Source organism: Sciurus vulgaris (genome assembly GCF_902686455.1).
Source record: "Sciurus vulgaris genome assembly, chromosome: 18".
In the NCBI taxonomy this organism is placed as follows: Eukaryota; Metazoa; Chordata; class Mammalia; order Rodentia; family Sciuridae; genus Sciurus; species Sciurus vulgaris.
In genome coordinates this window covers 16,245,505-16,263,143 of record NC_136479.1, presented here as the reverse complement: position 1 = coordinate 16,263,143, position 17,639 = coordinate 16,245,505, and the positions used below count along the sequence as shown (strand labels likewise).

The following is a 17,639-nucleotide window of genomic DNA, read 5'->3' as shown; positions in this document are numbered from 1 at the left end:
GGTGCGGAGGATCTGACCCAGTGCCTCACACATGCTAGGCAAGCAATCTACCACTGAGCCACAGTCTCAGCCCATTTCAGCCCAGTTTTAGAGATAAGGAAACAAGCTCAGAAAAGGAGCTGAGTGTGTGTTGGGTACAGGCCAGGGGTATTTAAATCTAGGCTTTGCCACTTTCTGCGTCTTTGGACAACTATGAGGCTTAGTTTCCTTGTCTGCAAACTGGAGATGATGTGTTTTATACATGTGACTTTGTGGGCCTATGGCTTACAAGGTAGAGAATATGCGAACTTCCAAGTACCAGTGCCTGTCCAGTTGATGCTGTACCAATGGCCCCTGTTATCATTCTAGGAGAGACTGGGAAGCAAACCCAATTTCTCTGCTTATTCACTTCCCAAGCCCCAATTTCTGGTGCACCTTTCTATGCATAAAGACCAGCCTCTTCCTCTCTCCCCAGAAGGACCAGAGAACTAACTCATCTTCCCCAGTGCTGACTGCTGGTGCCGCCTTGCATGGAGAAGCACGGCTAACACCACAGCTGTGGTGGGTTGCACTGTGTCCCCTGCAAAACTCATATGCTCACGTCCCAGCCCAAGCGCATCGAAATGTGACCTTATTTAGAAATAGAGTCGCTGCAGATGTAATTAGTTAAGATGAGGTCATAGTGGAGTAGGGAGGCTCCTGCTCAATATGATCAGTGTCAAAAATAAAGAGGGAAAACGGGGTCCAGACATGTGCACAGGAGAGCCTCCTGTGAAGACTGAAGCTCTGCTGTCATGAGCCAGAACCATTAGAAGTAAGAAGCCGGAAGAGATCTTCCCGGGGCCTTCAGGGGGAGTGTGCCTCTGCTAGTAGGTACCTTGATCTGGGACTTCCAGACCCAGAACTGGAGGCACTACATTTCTTTTGCTTCAGCACATTTGGTTTGCGGTGCTCGGTTATGACAGTTCAAGCAAACTAATACGACCTCTGTCGGCCGGCATTTAGAGAGATCCCCCAGAATGGCAGCTACGATTGAGCAGCCTGAGACCCCTGGCAGCAGGGGCTGTGCTCACCATTGTCTTGCTGGGCACAACACAGAGCCTGGCCAAAGTAGGAGCTTGTCAAGACTTGGTAAACTGAGTGCTTTTAAATAACTTGACAAATTTTTACACACACACACACACACACACCCATATATCACCACCACAGTGGATTGAATTTCTACCCTCTAAATACCTCACAATGGGGATCACATTTCAACACACAAACCCTTGAGGGACACACTCAAACCATATCCAAACCATGAATATCCCAGTCATATCCCAATGTCATTACCACGCAGACCAAGATACAGAACATTTCCAGCACCCCAGAAGTTCCCTCTGTGGCCCCCACAGGGTAACCACTAATCTGACTTCTATCCCCGACATTTAGTTTTTCCTGTTCTTTAACTTCCTGTAAATGCAGTTATACACTATGTACTCTTTTACGTCTGGTTTCTTTGGTCCAGCATTGAGATTGGTGCATCCTGTTGAACACAGCTGTAGTCCATGCTCTTTCTATTGATGCATATGTGCACAAATGCACCACAATTTATTTGCTAATTGGATAGACATCTGGGTTGCTTCCATTTGGGGAATCCTACAAATAAAACCACTATAAACCTTTTTGTAGGGCTGGAGTTGTGGCTCAGAGGTACTAGGTTCGATTCTCAGCACACATATAAATAAATGAATAAAATAAAGGTCCATTTTAACAACTAAAAATTACATTCTTGCATATGTCTTTTGTTGAACATATGTCTTCATTTCTCTGAGCAGAATTACTGGGTCATAGAGTACACTCTTGTTTTCCTTCAGTAGAAATTGCCAAATGGTTTTTCCAAAGTGGTTGAACCAATTTACACCCCCTCACCCGCAGCCAGGTAGTGTGTGAGCGTTCCACTCACTTGCTCCAAAACTCGATATTGTCCTTTTTGGTTTTAGCCATTCTAGTGGGTGTGTAATGGATCTCACTGTGGTTTTAATTTGCTTTTCCATGGCAGGTAAGATTGATCAGCCCCTTTACATACACCTGTTGTCCATCTGTGCTTGCTTGAGTCTTTTGTCCATTTTTAAATATTAAGACATCTATCTTTTTCTTATTGATTTGAAGTTCTTTATATGTGGTCTGGATAGGAGTCTTTTATAATGAAGGTTTTTTTTTTTTTTTTTTTTGGTAACAGGAATTGAACCCAGGGGCACTTAACCACGGAGCCACATCCCCAGCCCTTTTTTATATTTGATTTTGAGACAGGGTCTTGTGACGTTGCTTAGGACCTCACTAAGTTGCTGAGGCTCGCTAAAGTTCAGCTGGGGATGTAACTCAGTGGTAGAGCACTTGCCTAGCATGTGTGAGGCTCTGGGTGAGATCCCCAGCAACTGCCAACAAACGAACAACAATAAAAAGAAAAAAAGTTAGTTGTTTTGGCCCTACTCATGAAATTAAAGCAATTTTTTAATTTTAGAAAATGATCTCAGTCAGATGACATTAGCACACGACACATCGTTTCACATATATACAGGGGGGATGGGCTCGGAAGACATAGCCTGATTCTCTCAAGCTTGAGCAGAGCATCCCACCTGGCCAGGGTTCCACAGCAGCCTCAGGTCAGTTTGCTTGAGCAGGATGGGGTCCCTGAGGCTCACTGCTTCTTCTTCCCCCCGGGTGGACTGACAGTGAGTCTGCATTGGCCCGTGGACCAGAGTGTCGGGAAGCACAAGAGAGACGCTGGGAGAAGCAGGCTCGTCGGGCTGGTTTCCAGAGCTGGGCTCCCACGCTTGGCCACATACTCACTGTTCACCATGTAAATGCCACGGAGCAGACTTGGGGACCCACAGTTGGCCAGGACGCCCGCCTCATCCTGAGGGAGCCTCAGTCAAGGAGAAGAGTCAGATAAAGGAGCAAAGAACCTCAACCTGAAGGCTGAGTGCCGCAAGAGGCAGGGTTGTCCAGGAGGCCTGGAAGCTTCCAACTCTGTGCGGAAGGTGGGTCCCGGGGCCATCTCCACAGTGGAGCCGATGTCATCTGAATTGTGCCTCGATGAATGAGCAGGCAGAGGGTGACAAGAAGGACATCCAGGCAGGGGGCTCGATGCAGCGGCTTCCCAGTGAGCGACAGCCTTAAAACTGGAGTGTAGGGTGTGTCAGGGGACAGGGCAGGTGAGTGAGGGTAGGCCTCCCCCTCCTCAGCTCCAGGGAGCCCTGATGCCTGCCATGGTGGGTCCAGGCCTTTCCATGCTCAGGATCAGGGTTTCTGCTCCTCCCCACATCACAGCTGTCTACAGAGGGTGCCATCGGGCCTCTAGTGGGGCGGCCACTGGAGGGGAGTCTGCCCCCTCCCCTTACCTGAGAATACTTCTCTAACAAGGAGTGACCTTCTGTTCCGCGTTGTTTTTCTTCTGGAATTGGGATCTACATAGGCAGGAGATGAAGGAAAACGGTTCCCCTCGTGCCCAGATTTCTGGGCCTGGTGGGGAAAAGCCAGGCGGGAGGTCTTGCAGTCGGGGTGCCATGACCAGGGTTGGGTCTATGTTATTGGGGTCCAGCCCACCCAGGCCCTGGGGCTGCTTGAAGGACATACCTGAAGGCCTGGGCTTGCTTGAGAAAACCTCTGGCCTTCGTGACCTCCTGGGCCAATCTCCTTAAGTCATCTCCTTCAAACAGCGGCAATGTTGGATCCTGGGAAAGGAGAAATGAGTGTGAAGTCAAACCGTGGAAATGATGAGATGGGACCTGAAAATTCAAAATCTCAGATGTTTAGAGCAAATTAAATGCAGCCTTCCCACCCAGGGCAGGAAATCCTGGGGACCTCAGCTTGTCCGTCTCCTAGGACAGGAAGCTCACCATCGACCAGGTCAATTATTCTGCACACGGGACACTTTGCAATAAGAGGGCTGAGAGGCAGGGGTGATGGCAAACCAAGATAGACTCTGAACCTCAGTGAAGTTGGTGCTCCTCTGGACCCAGGGGACAGGACGGGTACACAGTGCTTGTCTCACTGCTATTGGTAAACTCTCTTCAGCCCGCTCCCCATTCCTCCACGTAAAACAGCTTCACAGACAAGCTTTAAAAAATGTTCATTACCGAAATTCCAGAGCCTAGCCTTAAAAACACACATTCTCACAATTAACGAGGTCTAAGGAGGAGATGAAGCTGTCCCCTCTGCCTGGCACTAGTAGCAGAGGACTCCCACACTGTGAGCAGAAGCTATTCACAGAGAATCTGCCTGATCCTGTCAATCATCTTCCCTTAAGTGACATGGATCCCTGGGTGAATAAATATTCATTACTTTTACCAACTTGTTCTGTCCTGTGTATCATTTGTCTGATCTGTCCCTAGAAGAGTCACCTGGATGAAGGACTCATGAGAGGCCATCCAAACTTCAGGAATTATGTTGTGTCCTGGGAAAGTAACCTTTAACCTCCAAAAAGAGATTTTAATTTCCGATTGGTGGTTTTACTTGATGATTCCGCCCGCTGGAAATGTTATCAGCAACACCACCATGTTTCTTAAAAGGTTTAGATAAGTTCGCCACTTTTCTATCAAATCAGAAGAGGACCACTGGAACCCCACTCACTAATTTGTCACTTAGTAGATAACCTATGACTTCACTAGATCTGTTGTTAATAGCTGTCTAGGTTTCAGTGAACTGATTACCACGTGACAGATCCACAGGAATTAAACACGGAAACTGAGAGCAAGGTGTTTTGGGTCCAGCTTCACCCCTTCTGGGGTATTCCTCAAGCTGGCTGAGACCATTTAAGCTGGCTGGTTCATTTAAGTGGGCATAATAGTGGTTGGAAGTTCATCTAAGTGGGTATTAAGTAATATTAATATAATTCATAGAGGTCAGATGCAGAAAGCAATATACTTGCACATAGTAAGTGCTCAGCAAACACAAACCGATCTGTACTAATAATGCCCCCGACACCCTGCTTCTCTCCTCTTGCAAGGAGTCTGCTTAAAAGGTGAACTGCAGGAAAACCACCCTCCAAGTCAACGCTTGCTCACGAGGGAAGCAGAGGTCTGAGGAGGAAACGTGGGCCTGTGGACGTCTCACCGGGCTGTTCCAACAGACCCCACACTCGCCACCCCTGCACCTACCTTTTCATGGACGAAGCCTCTGGTGAGCAGGTCACGAATCCCACAGAGTGCATCCTCACCAACGGGGCAGTGATAGCGTCCCCCGGTGAGGGCAGCCAGATTTCTCAGGAACTCCACCGCTGCTCTGGGGAAGGAACAGAGGCCTGAGGGCTGGCAGGGCTTGGGGAGGCCTGAGGCCCACGAAGAACACAAATCTGTGGGACTTAGGGGCAAGCGACCTTGCACCGGGCCTGGATTGTGCCTCAGGGACCGTGGTCAGCCTCACCAAGTACACGTTCCCAACCAGGTTACGAGCAGCTGCTCGTCACCATTGAGCCAGGACTCCCTCAAAGCACACGGCCAGAACACTCTGGCCCTGTTTCTTTCCTGGACATCTCTCCAGTGCCAACTGTGTGGTAGGCCTATCAGGAGCACAGTATGACCTCATGGATCCCATGGTTTAGACACAGAGAGAGAATCCAAGGGAGGCCCCAGAGGAGGCCAGGCATTCAGACCTCCTAGCTCAGAGCCGGGGCCCTGGGAGGAGCAGCAAGATCAGCCCTGAGCCTGGATGCTCACCTGTCTGCACAGTTCAGGGAGATGGTGTGCACCTTCACGTCTCTCTCCTCCTGGAGTCTGTGGACAGCGCTTAGAACAAAATCGCAGCTGGTATCTGGCTTCCCATCGGTGAGGAGGTACAATCCTTGCACATCTTGAAAACTGAACGCTTTCTGAGAGATCACAGAAAGGTTTTCACCAGAAAAGGCAAAACCCACTTGCCTGACCATGGCCTCTGCTGTTCCCAAAGAAAATGTGTCTGATGGACGCCACTGACTTGTCCATTAAGACTGAGACCCCCCTTTCAGCCTCAGACAGACCCAGGAAGCTGCTGAGGTTCAGGAGGAAGGGCATAGCTTACTTCCTAGCTGGTTAACCTCAAGAAAGTCACTTAACCTCTCTGAACCTCTGTGTCTTCACCTCAAAGCAAGAATAAGAATTCCCTTCTCACTGAGTTGTTGGGAAGATGAAATACAGTACCTTCTTTGTAGAGCCCAAAGCAAAACACAATATCAGCATAGAGGTGTTGGTGTTTCTGTTGTGCTACAGGGTCAGGGTCCATGGTGGCACTTGCCATCAATGCTTGCAAGACTGAGGTGCTCCCATGAGCTTGCAGGTGGGTCACCCACTGCATAGCCTCATGACACGCTGCATCTGTGGTCTCCACCAGAGTGTCCTGCCATGGCTGTAGGCCCTCTGCAAAGCTGAGCAGGTTAAAACTGGGGAGGAGGAAAGAAGAGATGGAGAACAGAGAGAGGAGAGAGAGATGGGTCAGCACAGGCCAGCCCATGCTGGTTCCAGGGAAGTCACCTCCAATGAGGGGTGTTCACTGAAGACCCCTACAAATCAACTGTGGGCCCCCTGAGAGTGAGAGGGCACAGACCGAAGAGTCTCGATGAAGACAGAGACTGATTTAAATCCCAGCTCAGGCCCTGACTGGGGATGTGATCGTGGGTAAATTACTTAACCTCTCTGAGTCCTTGTTTTAGTTTCTGTTTCCGAAAAACAGCCACACTTCCTAAGGTCTTTGTGAGGACTGACAAAACCAGGCACTTAAAGCCCCTGGCACACAGAAAGTGGTTGATGAATGTCGACTCTTGCTCACAGTAAGGCAGGAAGGCGTTCCAGCCTAGGACCAGAGTCTCCTTTGTCCCTCCAAGGTCAACTCTTCTGGGTAGAGTAAAAAAACAACTCCTCACACTTCAAAAGAAAGTTCAAGATCTGGAGGTGTAGCTCAATGGCAGAGGGCTCGCCTGGCATGCACGAGGCCCTGGGTTCTGTCCCCAGTAATAGATATGGAAAATGAAAAAAATCCCCAAGATAATGAGGTCAGGGAAAAGAGAGTGAAAAGAAGGCCACGCACTGATAGCCCTCCCCTCCCAAGACAAAGGTTTTCCAGGTCTGACTGCAGAGGGAGGAGGGGTTTTACCACCCCTACAGTAACAGTCTCTAGGAGGCATCAATCTCCTTCAGAGTAAATCCTCTCCAGACACTGCCCACGGACCCCGATCCGAAAAGCTCAAATTCCTTTGTGCCCAAGAAAACCGATATGCTCACTAGACCAGCCTTCAAATAGCTTGTATAAGCCCAGTCCCTCTCTTCGTTCAGTGGCTCAGGTTCTACCAGGAAACTGGGGTCCACCGGCACCATTTTTATCCCTGCATCCCCTGCTCTGGTGTGAAACTTGGCTCCTGAATAAACAGCTGAGATGATTCGTGAGGTTTGCATCCGTCTCCGTCTTCTTGTGCTACCACCCAGAACCACAAAGGAAAAAACCAAACAAACAAAACAAAACTGGAATTCAGCTGAAAACCTTAATTCAAGGTCATATCATGGGGCTGGGGATATAGCTCAGTCGGTAGAGTGCTTGCCTCGCAAACACAAGGCCCTGGGTTCAATCCCCAGCACCACCAGGAAAAAAAAAAAAAAAAAAAAAAGGCCACATCACAGTGATTTTACTATGCTTGCCACTGTCCCTGGACCCGAGAGGACATTCTAAAAACTGCTTTCTTTCTGCAGCAGAGCAGCACAGTATTCTTTCCTGTGTGGTAAGGTACTCAGAAGAGAACTTCCGAAGGCTCCAGGCCTGTTGGACTGTGAGGAGGGCCCTAGGAACTGCCTCTTCCGTCTTCCAGAGCCCTTGCCACTCGCCATCCTGCTTCTCACCTGTCGCAGTGCTTCCGGAGCTGCTCCCAAATCAGCAGAACCAGCTCTGTCTTCACCTGCTGCAGATAGGGGCCCATGGAGCCCGACGTGTCCAGCAGGATGCACACTTTGCTCTCCAAGATGACGCCAAACAGCCGGCGGCTCCCTGCTCCGAGATGGGTGGGGCAGAGGCAGGGAAGGATTGAGGGGGTCTCCCTCCTGGGTCTTCCTCACTCTATCTATCAAGGGGAAAGAGTCTTGCAAAACCACTGCCTGGCTGATGAGCGATCTGAGTCCCCCCAGGGAGATGACCTGGTGGTGTCATTGGATGGGCCAGAGCCATCTGTTCAAATGCAGAGGCAGCCAGTGGCCTGGGCTTTGGAAGATCAAGATTTCAGCTCTGGCTTTGCCTGTGATAATTTGTCAAAATGACTGTAATGTCCCAGAACTGGAGATTTCACATCCCTAAAATTTTGAGATTGGATGAAAGAGTGTCGCAGTATTATTTGGGGCTGGAAAAGGTGCTAGCGACCACATGGCTAGTCAACTGGTCAACAGAAAACAACTGAGCACAGTGCAAAGTACCAGGGACAAGAGACAAGGGTCCCTGCCCTCACGGGGCTTACAGTCAAGGAAGGAAGACAGACGTTGAACAATGACAACTCTGCTGAGGCTGTGACAGAGGAGAGTCGTGGGAGCATGTAATAGAAAGAATTGAAATCAGGTGGAGTAAGGTGGGGAGCAGAGAAGCCAAGGACGTGAAGCAGCTGGACATGGAGGGCTGGGGACCCCGACAGGTGGAGAGAGCAGTCTGTGGAAGGCCCCAGGGATGGAGAGACAGGCAGGGCATGCCTGAGCATCGGAGGAGCAGAAAGCCAACGCCAGGAGCAAAGCAAGGTGGGACAGAGACACCTCTGGGGAGGGGGACGAGGGAGAAGGCAGAGAGCTTGTTCAGGGGCTTGGGTTCAGCCCGGGGGGAACCGAGGCCCAGGATCACCCAGCCTGGCGCGGCCGAGCCAGGTCCACCTCCCCTGTCTGCACTTCGGTCAGGCGACCTCTAACCCTGATCCTGGGTCACGAGGAGACCCAGGAGGGAACCCAGGGGGAACCAACAAGCAGACGAGGTGTCCAGCATTCTCAAACACACCTCCGGGACCTCCCTGGGGCAGTCGGAAAAACCGAAAAACTGCTACAAAGCGGCCAGTCACTCTCCAGGAACGGGAGGCTGGGCTGGCTGGACTTGCTGCCCTGGAGCCTCCAGGACTCATCTGGGTCTTCTCTGGCAACGCTCATGTCAGAGGAAGAAGCGGGTGCCATGAGGACATCGAGTCAGCTGGTCAGCCCTTGAGAGACCTCCACCCACAAATGGCCGCCAGCTGATCCCCTCGGGAACCAGGGGAAACAGCGCAAGCTACCAAGCCGGCCGCTTTTACCCTGCAGACCTCGCTAACCCTGCCTCCTTCATCCATCTCCACGACGACTTCCCTTTGCCAGCTACCCATCCACCTGGGCTACAACCAGGTCGACCTCATTCCACTCTAGCCCTCAAGAATTCGTTTTGTAAGCTGAGCGCGGTGGCGCACGCCTGTAACCCCAGAGGCTTGGGAGGCTGAGGCAGGAGGATCATGAGTTCAAAGCCAGCCTCAGCAACTTAGCAAGACCCTGTCTCAAAATAAAAAATAAAAAGCGCTGGGATGTGGCTCAGCGGTTGAGGGCCCCCTGGGTTCAATCCTTGGAACAACAACAAAAAAAATTTCTTTTTATAGAACGAGAGGGAATACTGCAAATGTCGATCACTTTGCCCGCATTTAAAATCTTTGAATGGCTTCCCATTGCTCTTGATAAACAACAGACCCTGTGCCAGCTCTCGGGGACGGCGTCTTCCGGGACCTCACCCAGGCAGACTCTCCTCCCCTTCAGTCTTGTTCCAGCATCCTCTCTCCCCCCAGCACCTCAGTGCTTTCCGTGCTTGCCCACTTAACCTCCGTGGGATCTCAGCTCATACACCCCCTCCTTGGGGAAGCCTCTTTGACCTTCCTACCCAGGCCAAATGCCCCTCTTCGCACCATGTTCCTCCTCTCCCTGCACCTGTCACAGTGTGACATTAGATTCGTTTGGGACTCTGAGTAATGTCTGCCTTCTCCTACAGTTTCCATCAGTTCAGGAATCCCAGTGGGATTTGCCTTCCATCCACTCCCCAGCACCTAGCGGGAGAGAACCACTTACTTGTGGAAGGAAGGAAGGAAAAGAATGAAAGGAAGGAAGGAAGAGAGGGAGGGAGGGAGGGAGGGAGGGAGGGAGGGAGGGAGGGAGGGAGGGAGGACGGACCCGGGAGGTACTGAAGTACGAGTGCTCGGGTGTGCACCTGAGGAGAGGGGGGTCCGTACTACAGAGGTCGCCGACTCTGCTCTGCACACGCACCCCACAGGTCAGTGAGGTGGGAATGGGAGAGCCCACCCGCTCTGTGCCAGCCCCCGGCCCTTTCCTCACGCCCTCATCACCCTCTGAAACGTGTCTTCCGCTGTGATCAGCAGTTCCCAAACATCGATCAAGCGTACAGTTTTGTTTCAAATCTCGTTTCCTTTGGTTAAACTGCTAGGATTGTGATTCTGCGGAGGAGTCGGGGGACCAGGAGGAGGGTGTCCTGGCAAATGCAGTAACTGGAAAGTCACGGCCACACTGCTGACGGGGACTGTCTGCAGGAGGTTCTGCTGCAGAGGACTGGACCTAATGAACTTCCATGGCGTCCTGCGTGGCCCACACAAGGCTGTCTGTAGGATTTCCACGTAAGTCTCAGTCCTTCCTTCTACTGTCCCTCCAGGCCCCAAAGCCTAAGTCCCCTCCTGCCTGGCTCTGGCCATCCTCCCAGCCTCCTGGCCTCGATGCTCGGGGTGGTTTCCGTCTTCCCGGCTGGTCCTGTGCTGTGACGTGAGCTTGGCTCTCTGATGTCAGTGCTCTGGGGCTCTGGGGCCTGCATGCTGCCCAGAACTCATGTACCTGAGTGACCCTCCTGGCTTAGTCCCCTGACCTGACAGCTTGTGAGGGCCAGGGCCTCGGAAGGACGGACCCTGGGGTCCCTGGAGTGAACCTCTCACCTCCCCTCCTGCCCCTCCACCCTCCAGGACAGGGGCCAAGCTCACCGGACAGCAGCCACTGCAGCCTCTGGACGTAGCACCTCATCAGCTTCTCCAAGCACGTGATGTACACCTCCGTCTCCCTGCGTGTCCACTGAATGTGCTTCACCACTCCCTGGGTGGAGGTAAGCAGAGCGAATACCCACCCCGCCAGCTACCCTCGTACCCTAAAACAGGGTCTTCCACTGTGATCAACAGTTCCCAAAACATCTGTCCAGCACACACTTTGGTTTCTTGAAAAACTTGTTTCCTTCTATGTAACTACTGGATTTATGGTTCTACAGAGGAGGCGGGGGTTAGGAAAACGGTTTCATGCAGTGATTGTAATAATAAAAAGAATGACCCTCAGTGGTGGGGTGAGAAGGCCACCAACTTTGACTGAAGGATGAGCTTGGAGAGAGAGGGAGCAAAACTCTGGGGAAACCCTGAGCTTTTCCAATGGATAATTTCGAATTTTGAGTTATTTTTAGTTCCCTCTTAATGTTGAAAATGTGCTTTAAAAGGACAAGGAGGAAAATGATTAGATTTTCATTTTGTACTAAATTTACTTGTTCCACTGTCAAAGCAAGGGGAAAACTCTTCCCCCAAAGAGAAAACAGAGCCAGGAACCCCTGGCCTCTTGTCGTAGGCCCCATGTGCTGCCCCCTAGCAGAGCCAGCAACAGCACTGGGGGTACCGAGTTGGTTTGGTGAGTCCCCCAGCCACTGCCTTGCGCTCTTGTTTTTAATTCTCTCTCCAACGAGGCTCTCTGTCCTAGAAGGAGATGGGCTTGACTTTTCTCCCAACAGGACCCTGTATCTCCTATCGGCTGAGGATAGTCCCACTTTGCGGGGCGGGGCCCTTAGAAGCCAGGTGCGCTGATCTACCCTTTGCACCTGAGGAGTCAAGGAGCTATGGGAGGAAAGATCCAACAACCAAAACGAGGCCTTACATCGATCTCTATGCTGGGGAGGACACTGCAGTGCTTGGCCGAGGTTGATCCCTGCTCGGACTTTTGATGGGTACAGTGGGGACCCATGTATCTGGAGAGCTGCATCTTCAGGTTTTTCAGTCCGTAATTTGCTATCCACTTTAGAATAAAGGAAAGAAGTATTGTCTAGGCAATTCAGGATGATTGAGTGATTGTCCAACTCCCCTGTTAAAACCTCATGTTTGAAAGCTATTTCATGTTTGAAATGTGGGGTTCCCAGATCCTCACTGAGTATCCATCATATGTAAACTCTTTCCCGCAGAACAAGAAATGGGGGAAAAGAAACAAAATTTATTCATCTTTCCTCTAGCGGGATGTGGTGGCTTCCCCAACATCCATAGTCAACACTCAATCATGAAATTGGAATGGAAAGCTCTGATTGGTCTAAAGTTCAGACTCTAAACCAATCAGGATAATCTCTGTCTCCTTGTCACAATGAGGTGTCAGGATGGGCAGGCTCAAAGCAATCAGAGCATGGCATCCAGGATCAGCCCAATCAGAACCAAGCTCAGACTTTTATCGAATGGTTGTGGGAAGAAAGCCGTTTGATCTCCTGGATATGAACAGGAAGGGGGATTTCTGTTGCTTGCCACCAAAAGGATCCTAGTCTAATAAGTACTTTAATTCACATAAAATACACTTTAATTCATCCTCACATCAATCTGATTAGACAGGTGCAATTATCTTCGTTTTACAAACACAGACATTGAGTGCAGCTGTGTGACTTCCCAAGGTCACCCAGCTAAGAAGCGACAGACCCAGATTTTTAAATTGAGCTATGTTTAGCCACTATCCCATTTACCACAGGGAGGAGTCAGTCTTAAAGTCTGCAACCTTTTCGAAGTTCGCCCACCCTCCTAGAAGTAATGGTTGCTGGAAGAAAGGATCCAGAGGGCACGTCCTGGTCCGGACAACTTCATACCTCTTGGCTTGAGCAAACTGTATCCTTTCTGGGCAACTCCATAGATGAGTTGATGGTTCTTATAGCCCTTCTTTGGGGGTACTTCTTGAACACCGAGCCTAGGAGAACCACAGCCAGGTCACCCTGTGCATCTCTCTTCTCCCCTCCCCCGCCCCTCCTCTCTCCTGTTCCCTGAGCGGCAATCTGCTGGAGAGGTAGGAGGGGCTACTCGGCGGCCTGCAGGAATGCTGCCCAGGACCGCCCTTCTCCAGGGAGCAGGGGACCACTGCTCAGATGGGCACCTTTCACGGAAGTCCATCAGGCTGGCCTGGGGGAATCTTCTCCACCCCTTTTCCCAGTTAGCTTCAGAGCTAAGACAGTTGCCCGCTCAAACCCAAGAATCCCAGGAGAGCTCATCTTCCGTACTGACTTTTCTCATTCTCTGGGCAGTGCCAGGACTTTGCATGTCCATTTCCTTGGGCTGGAACTCAGTTGTTTGAGGACAGACCTGCTCCAGAGGCGCTGCAGAGCTGGCAGGTCCTGGGTAGCTGGAGGGGTGTCCTTCCTATGGGGCCTCTTGCTGGCCTTACAGTTCCCATGGGGCCGGGGTCGGCCAGACACTTGTGGGGCCTCCGACTTACCCGTGTTGTTCCCTGTCTCCGTGTAGAAGAGTGAGAAGGTGGGCCCCGCTGTCCTGGAGTTGGGCTTCCTCCTCCTTCCTGTCACCCCTTTTTGCATGGACTGGGCTACAGGAGAGGACATTGGCCTGTTGACGGGGGTCGCCTGGGAGGTTCTGGTGATAAAGCTGAACATGTGCTTTAGAGACATCTCACCTTCATCTACACCCTGCACCTGGAAATGGGGCTCTGGGACAGCTCTGAGGTACCTCTTGTCCCCTCTCTAGGTCTCCTGGCTTCCCCTGGGTTGGCAATAGCTAGAGTTGGGGTCACTGAGTCCTGGGGTTTCCTAGGCATGGTGCTAAGCACTTTGTGGACTTGGGTCATTTCACCCGCACAGCATCCTGGGTACAGATGAGCTGAACAGGACACAGAGCTAGTAAGAAGCAGAGGAAAGATTCCAGCCTGGTCTGACTGGCTCCAGAACTCTGCCCTGGGCTGCTCCGCTATATTTTTGACCTTGAAATTAAGATACGGTATTAGGTTAATGAGCTGAGTACTTTCATCAAAATAGTGATTCGCTGACACAGTGTGAACCCTCTGTCAGTAAAACGAGTCTATAGGGAGCCTGCAGCCTAGGACTGACTCAAGGCTTCGCAGGACCCTCTTGGCAGAGGGTGGGCGCGTGCTCACGATTCACTAATCCCTTCGTTACTCTCCATCCCTCACCTGCCCATGCCATGCCTCACCTGGAGACATGCCCACTCTGCCAGGGAGTGGGTGCCGGTTCAGATCTTTCAAGGCGGGGATCTTCTCTCTGTCCAGGTTCTCTTTCATGTTCTAGAAAACAGGCCGTCTTCCCCATCACAGGCCTGTTCTCTGTGGCGGGCCGTGTCCCAGTCTCCCCAACCTCAGTCTGTCAATCAGGAACTTTTGTAGGGAGGGATATAGGGAGTAGAATGCTCAGACGTTTGGCCTATCTTCTGCAGCAGATTTAGAGGGGACTCTGGGTTTTGGGGTGAAAGGGTATATGAATGTGTGTGGCATGAGAGAGGACCAGAGAGCAGGCTAGGTAGGACAGCCGTGGGGGTTCGCCAGAACTTTCTTCACCAGTTCCCTGACCCTCTTTCTACTAGACAGGGATTTTGGGACTTCAAGTATGACAAATAACCATCTAGGTCCCTTCTTGCCGTCTTGGACATGTGGGATTTAAGAAGGGGTTTCTTCCTTAGTGGACACAACTGTAATGTGGCAAAATCTCAACAAGTCACCCAGGGCCCTGAGCCAGTTAAGACCCCGGGCTGAGCTGCTGGGCAGAGGGCCCAGATGCTGGCACTCTGGGCAGCCCCAGCCAGGTGTCTAGAGGGCCCGTTAAAGACCCTGCCACAACCTAAGACTCATCGCACTGAACCACTGAAGGTCCCAGAGGAAGACCCTGAAATTCCAGGGTCACCTCCAGAATTTGGGAAGTTAGGAGAGAGAGGGTGATGTGTCTGGGCTGTCTCCCCAAACGTGGTGGAGTCCTTTGAGTGAGGCAGCACCTGGGCGCCCAGAACCCCCTGAAGTGCAGCTGTCTGGCTGGGCGTGAACTCTACACTGTCCAGGATGGATTTCCTCATGCTGAAAACGTGCTGCTCCCGAGTCTGTCTGACAGCATCTGACGAGCCCCCGGGGTCACTGCCCCCTCTACTCATGGCACTGTCACATGGGGCAGGGGTGGGGCCTTCCTGCTAGAGGCCCTGTGACTGCAGGAGAGGGGTGGGCATTTTATGCAAGGCACGTTTGACAGGCTGTGAACGGGTTAAGGCCCTGGTGAACACAGGCCCACCCTCCGGCTCCTGTCAGTTGAAGCCGTGGGCTGCGGCAGGAAGATCCCCTAACTCCCTTGCCCTGAGAGACCCTCCCAGGTAAGCCCTCAGATGCAAGGGTGGGCGCTGGTTCCACAACTAGGAAGCAGAGCCATGCAGAGCCAAGGTGGCCCCAGAGCTGAGAAAGCAGGACCCGGTGGGAGGCACCTGCGGAACACCCACCCCTGAAGCCCCTGCCCAGACCCGTGCTGGCCCTGGGCCTGGGGCCTGGCCTCAGATGTTTTCAGATCTAGGAAAGACCAGGAGACAAACTGGAAACGAAATCCTTTGCGTGTTATGAGGGAGGGGAGTCAAACCATTCTGGCCACCGAGGGGTCTGCGGGCTCGGGAAGGCTGAATGGCTTGGACTGGCTTCTCTGCTTGCGCGCCTTCGGCTTTTCTGCGGGGAGGGCTGCACTCTCTGGTTCTTTGCCAGAATGGCTCTTCAGAGAGGCCACGAGTAAGGCACACTGCAAAGGGAATCAGGAGGGTTAGCGGCACCCTGGACGGACAGAGGCACAAACACACCCAGCAGGAGAGCCCCTGGAACACTAGCCCATGCCTCTTTCTTAAAATTCAGTGCAGTGCTGTCTGGGGCTGAGGATGCTGCGGGTCAGTCTATTGACAATAATTAGTAGCCCCTTATGGAAGGACTGGGATGCAAGGGACCCTGGGCTAGTTAATGCCTGGGGAAGTGTCCATCCATCATGCCAACTAATTAGGTGCTAACTTGTCCCCATTTTATAGACAAGAAAAACAAAGTTCCATGAGCTTAAGGTTCTTATTTTTGGTACCAGGGACTTAACCCAGGAGGGCTTAATCACTGAGTCACATCCCCAGCCCTTTCTAAATTTTTTTTTTTTTTTTTTTTTAATTTGAGACAGGATCTCACTAAATTGCGTAGGGCCTCCCTAAGTTGCTGTTGCTGGCTTGGAACTCATGATCCTTCTGCCTCAGCCTCCTGAGCGGCTGGGATTACAGGCATGTGCTATTGCACCTGGTAAGCTTAAGGTTCTTGTCCAAGGCCACACCGCTAGTAAGTGGAGGAGCTTCAACCCAAACCCAGGTGGGTCTGGGTCCTAAGCCAGTGCTGCTTCCATTGTAAGATGCTTGGGCATCCACAAGTGCTGGTGGACGCACCCTGTGCCCAGGACCGACTCCAGGTGCTGGCAGAGCTGCTGGGTAATGCTTATTCCTTTTGTCTAAAATTCCTCAACTGCCAGAAAGCTTCTCCAGTAGTGATCCACAATCAAAGCAGGAAGGACACTATTCAGATATTCAGATGTAAATAAGCATGCCCAAGAAGGGTGGATTAAACCTCACTGTCCATTAATGCCTGTGGAGGAGTTTGTTAGGTGTGGGAATGGGACTGATATGCACCCTGGGAGAAAGGATTTACAGAGTGCTGGAGGGGACCCTTCAGGGAGGATGACCAAAGCACATCCTGGGAGCCGTAGCTCCAGGGCTATAGAGGAAAAGAACATGGAGACGTGGTCCTGCCCTCTAGGAGTTAGTCTAGAAGGAAGAAGAGTCTGCAAGAGCAGTAATTAAAATGCGATCAGGATGAGTGTCCTTCCTCGGCCCCTCCCCTGCCTTGACTGTGACCTACTGTAGGCTCTCTGTCCATCCCCATGGCTGGAACCACCCCAGATCTCTATCTTCAGCCCATATGATTTGCTACCTTCCTGTAGGATACCCCCACTTGTTAGCTCACCGGCCCCACAAACTCATCTTTGTCTTAAGCCACTTTCCCTGCACCCACCCTGGGCTCCCCCCATTTTCTCTCTCAGTCTCGTGATGAACTCGGGAGTTACTCTGGATTTCTTCTCCCTCACCCCGCACATGCCATCAGTTGCAAGTGTGGCGATTAGCCCTTAAATGTTCTCCTGTCTTTTTCCTTATTCCCATTCTCGTCGCTCCTGACATGAGCTGGCCCCGCGAATCTCACTCTACACTGCTCTACCCCCTCCATGAGGAGGAAACATGATTCAGTATGAATGCTGAGTAGTAGGGAATAAGCCACGGAAGATCTGGGAGGCGGATGAGGGGCAGAGAAGACAAAGTATAAAGGCCCTGAGCTTAGGGATGGCTTGATATGTTCAAGAAACTCAAAAGAAGCCAGAATGTACAGTTTACAGTCCAAAAACCAATCTATTATAGGACAGCCCCACAGTCCATCTGAAACCTTTGGTGTTAGTGGACCAGGACACAAAGAGGGAACCTGAGAGTTGTGTCCCCTAAAAAGATATGTTGAAGTCCCACCCCGCCCCCTACCTGTGAAAGTGAACTTACTCAGAAATACGGTAATTAAGATGTAAATTAAGATGAGGTCATATTGGAACAGGGTGGGCCCTTAATCTGACTT

At 51.5% G+C, this 17,639-nt stretch overlaps 1 protein-coding gene across 5 annotated transcripts in view; it reads right to left on the bottom strand.

Moving 5' to 3' along the window:
- Positions 1–3,037: 3,037 nt before the first annotated feature.
- Positions 3,038–17,639, bottom strand: part of VWA3A (von Willebrand factor A domain containing 3A) — a 49,327-nt gene continuing 34,725 nt past the window's right edge. For 4 of the 5 annotated variants that reach the window (XM_079120479.1, XM_079120482.1, XM_079120481.1 and 1 more), the window contains 12 exons: positions 15,592–15,744; positions 14,177–14,267; positions 13,452–13,556; positions 12,832–12,929; positions 11,871–12,008; positions 10,946–11,054; positions 7,827–7,971; positions 6,231–6,379; positions 5,682–5,829; positions 5,124–5,247; positions 3,601–3,698; positions 3,366–3,486 (listed from right to left, as the gene is read on the bottom strand). In XM_079120479.1, the coding sequence (XP_078976605.1) occupies positions 3,432–3,486; positions 3,601–3,698; positions 5,124–5,247; positions 5,682–5,829; positions 6,231–6,379; positions 7,827–7,971; positions 10,946–11,054; positions 11,871–12,008; positions 12,832–12,929; positions 13,452–13,556; positions 14,177–14,267; positions 15,592–15,744 (1,413 nt within the window). In that variant the 3' untranslated portion in view covers positions 3,366–3,431. Of the gene's footprint in view, positions 3,147–3,365; positions 3,487–3,600; positions 3,699–5,123; positions 5,248–5,681; positions 5,830–6,230; positions 6,380–7,826; positions 7,972–10,945; positions 11,055–11,870; positions 12,009–12,831; positions 12,930–13,451; positions 13,557–14,176; positions 14,268–15,591; positions 15,745–17,639 lie in introns of those variants that run through there. The other variant, XM_079120480.1, reaches the window with a different exon arrangement.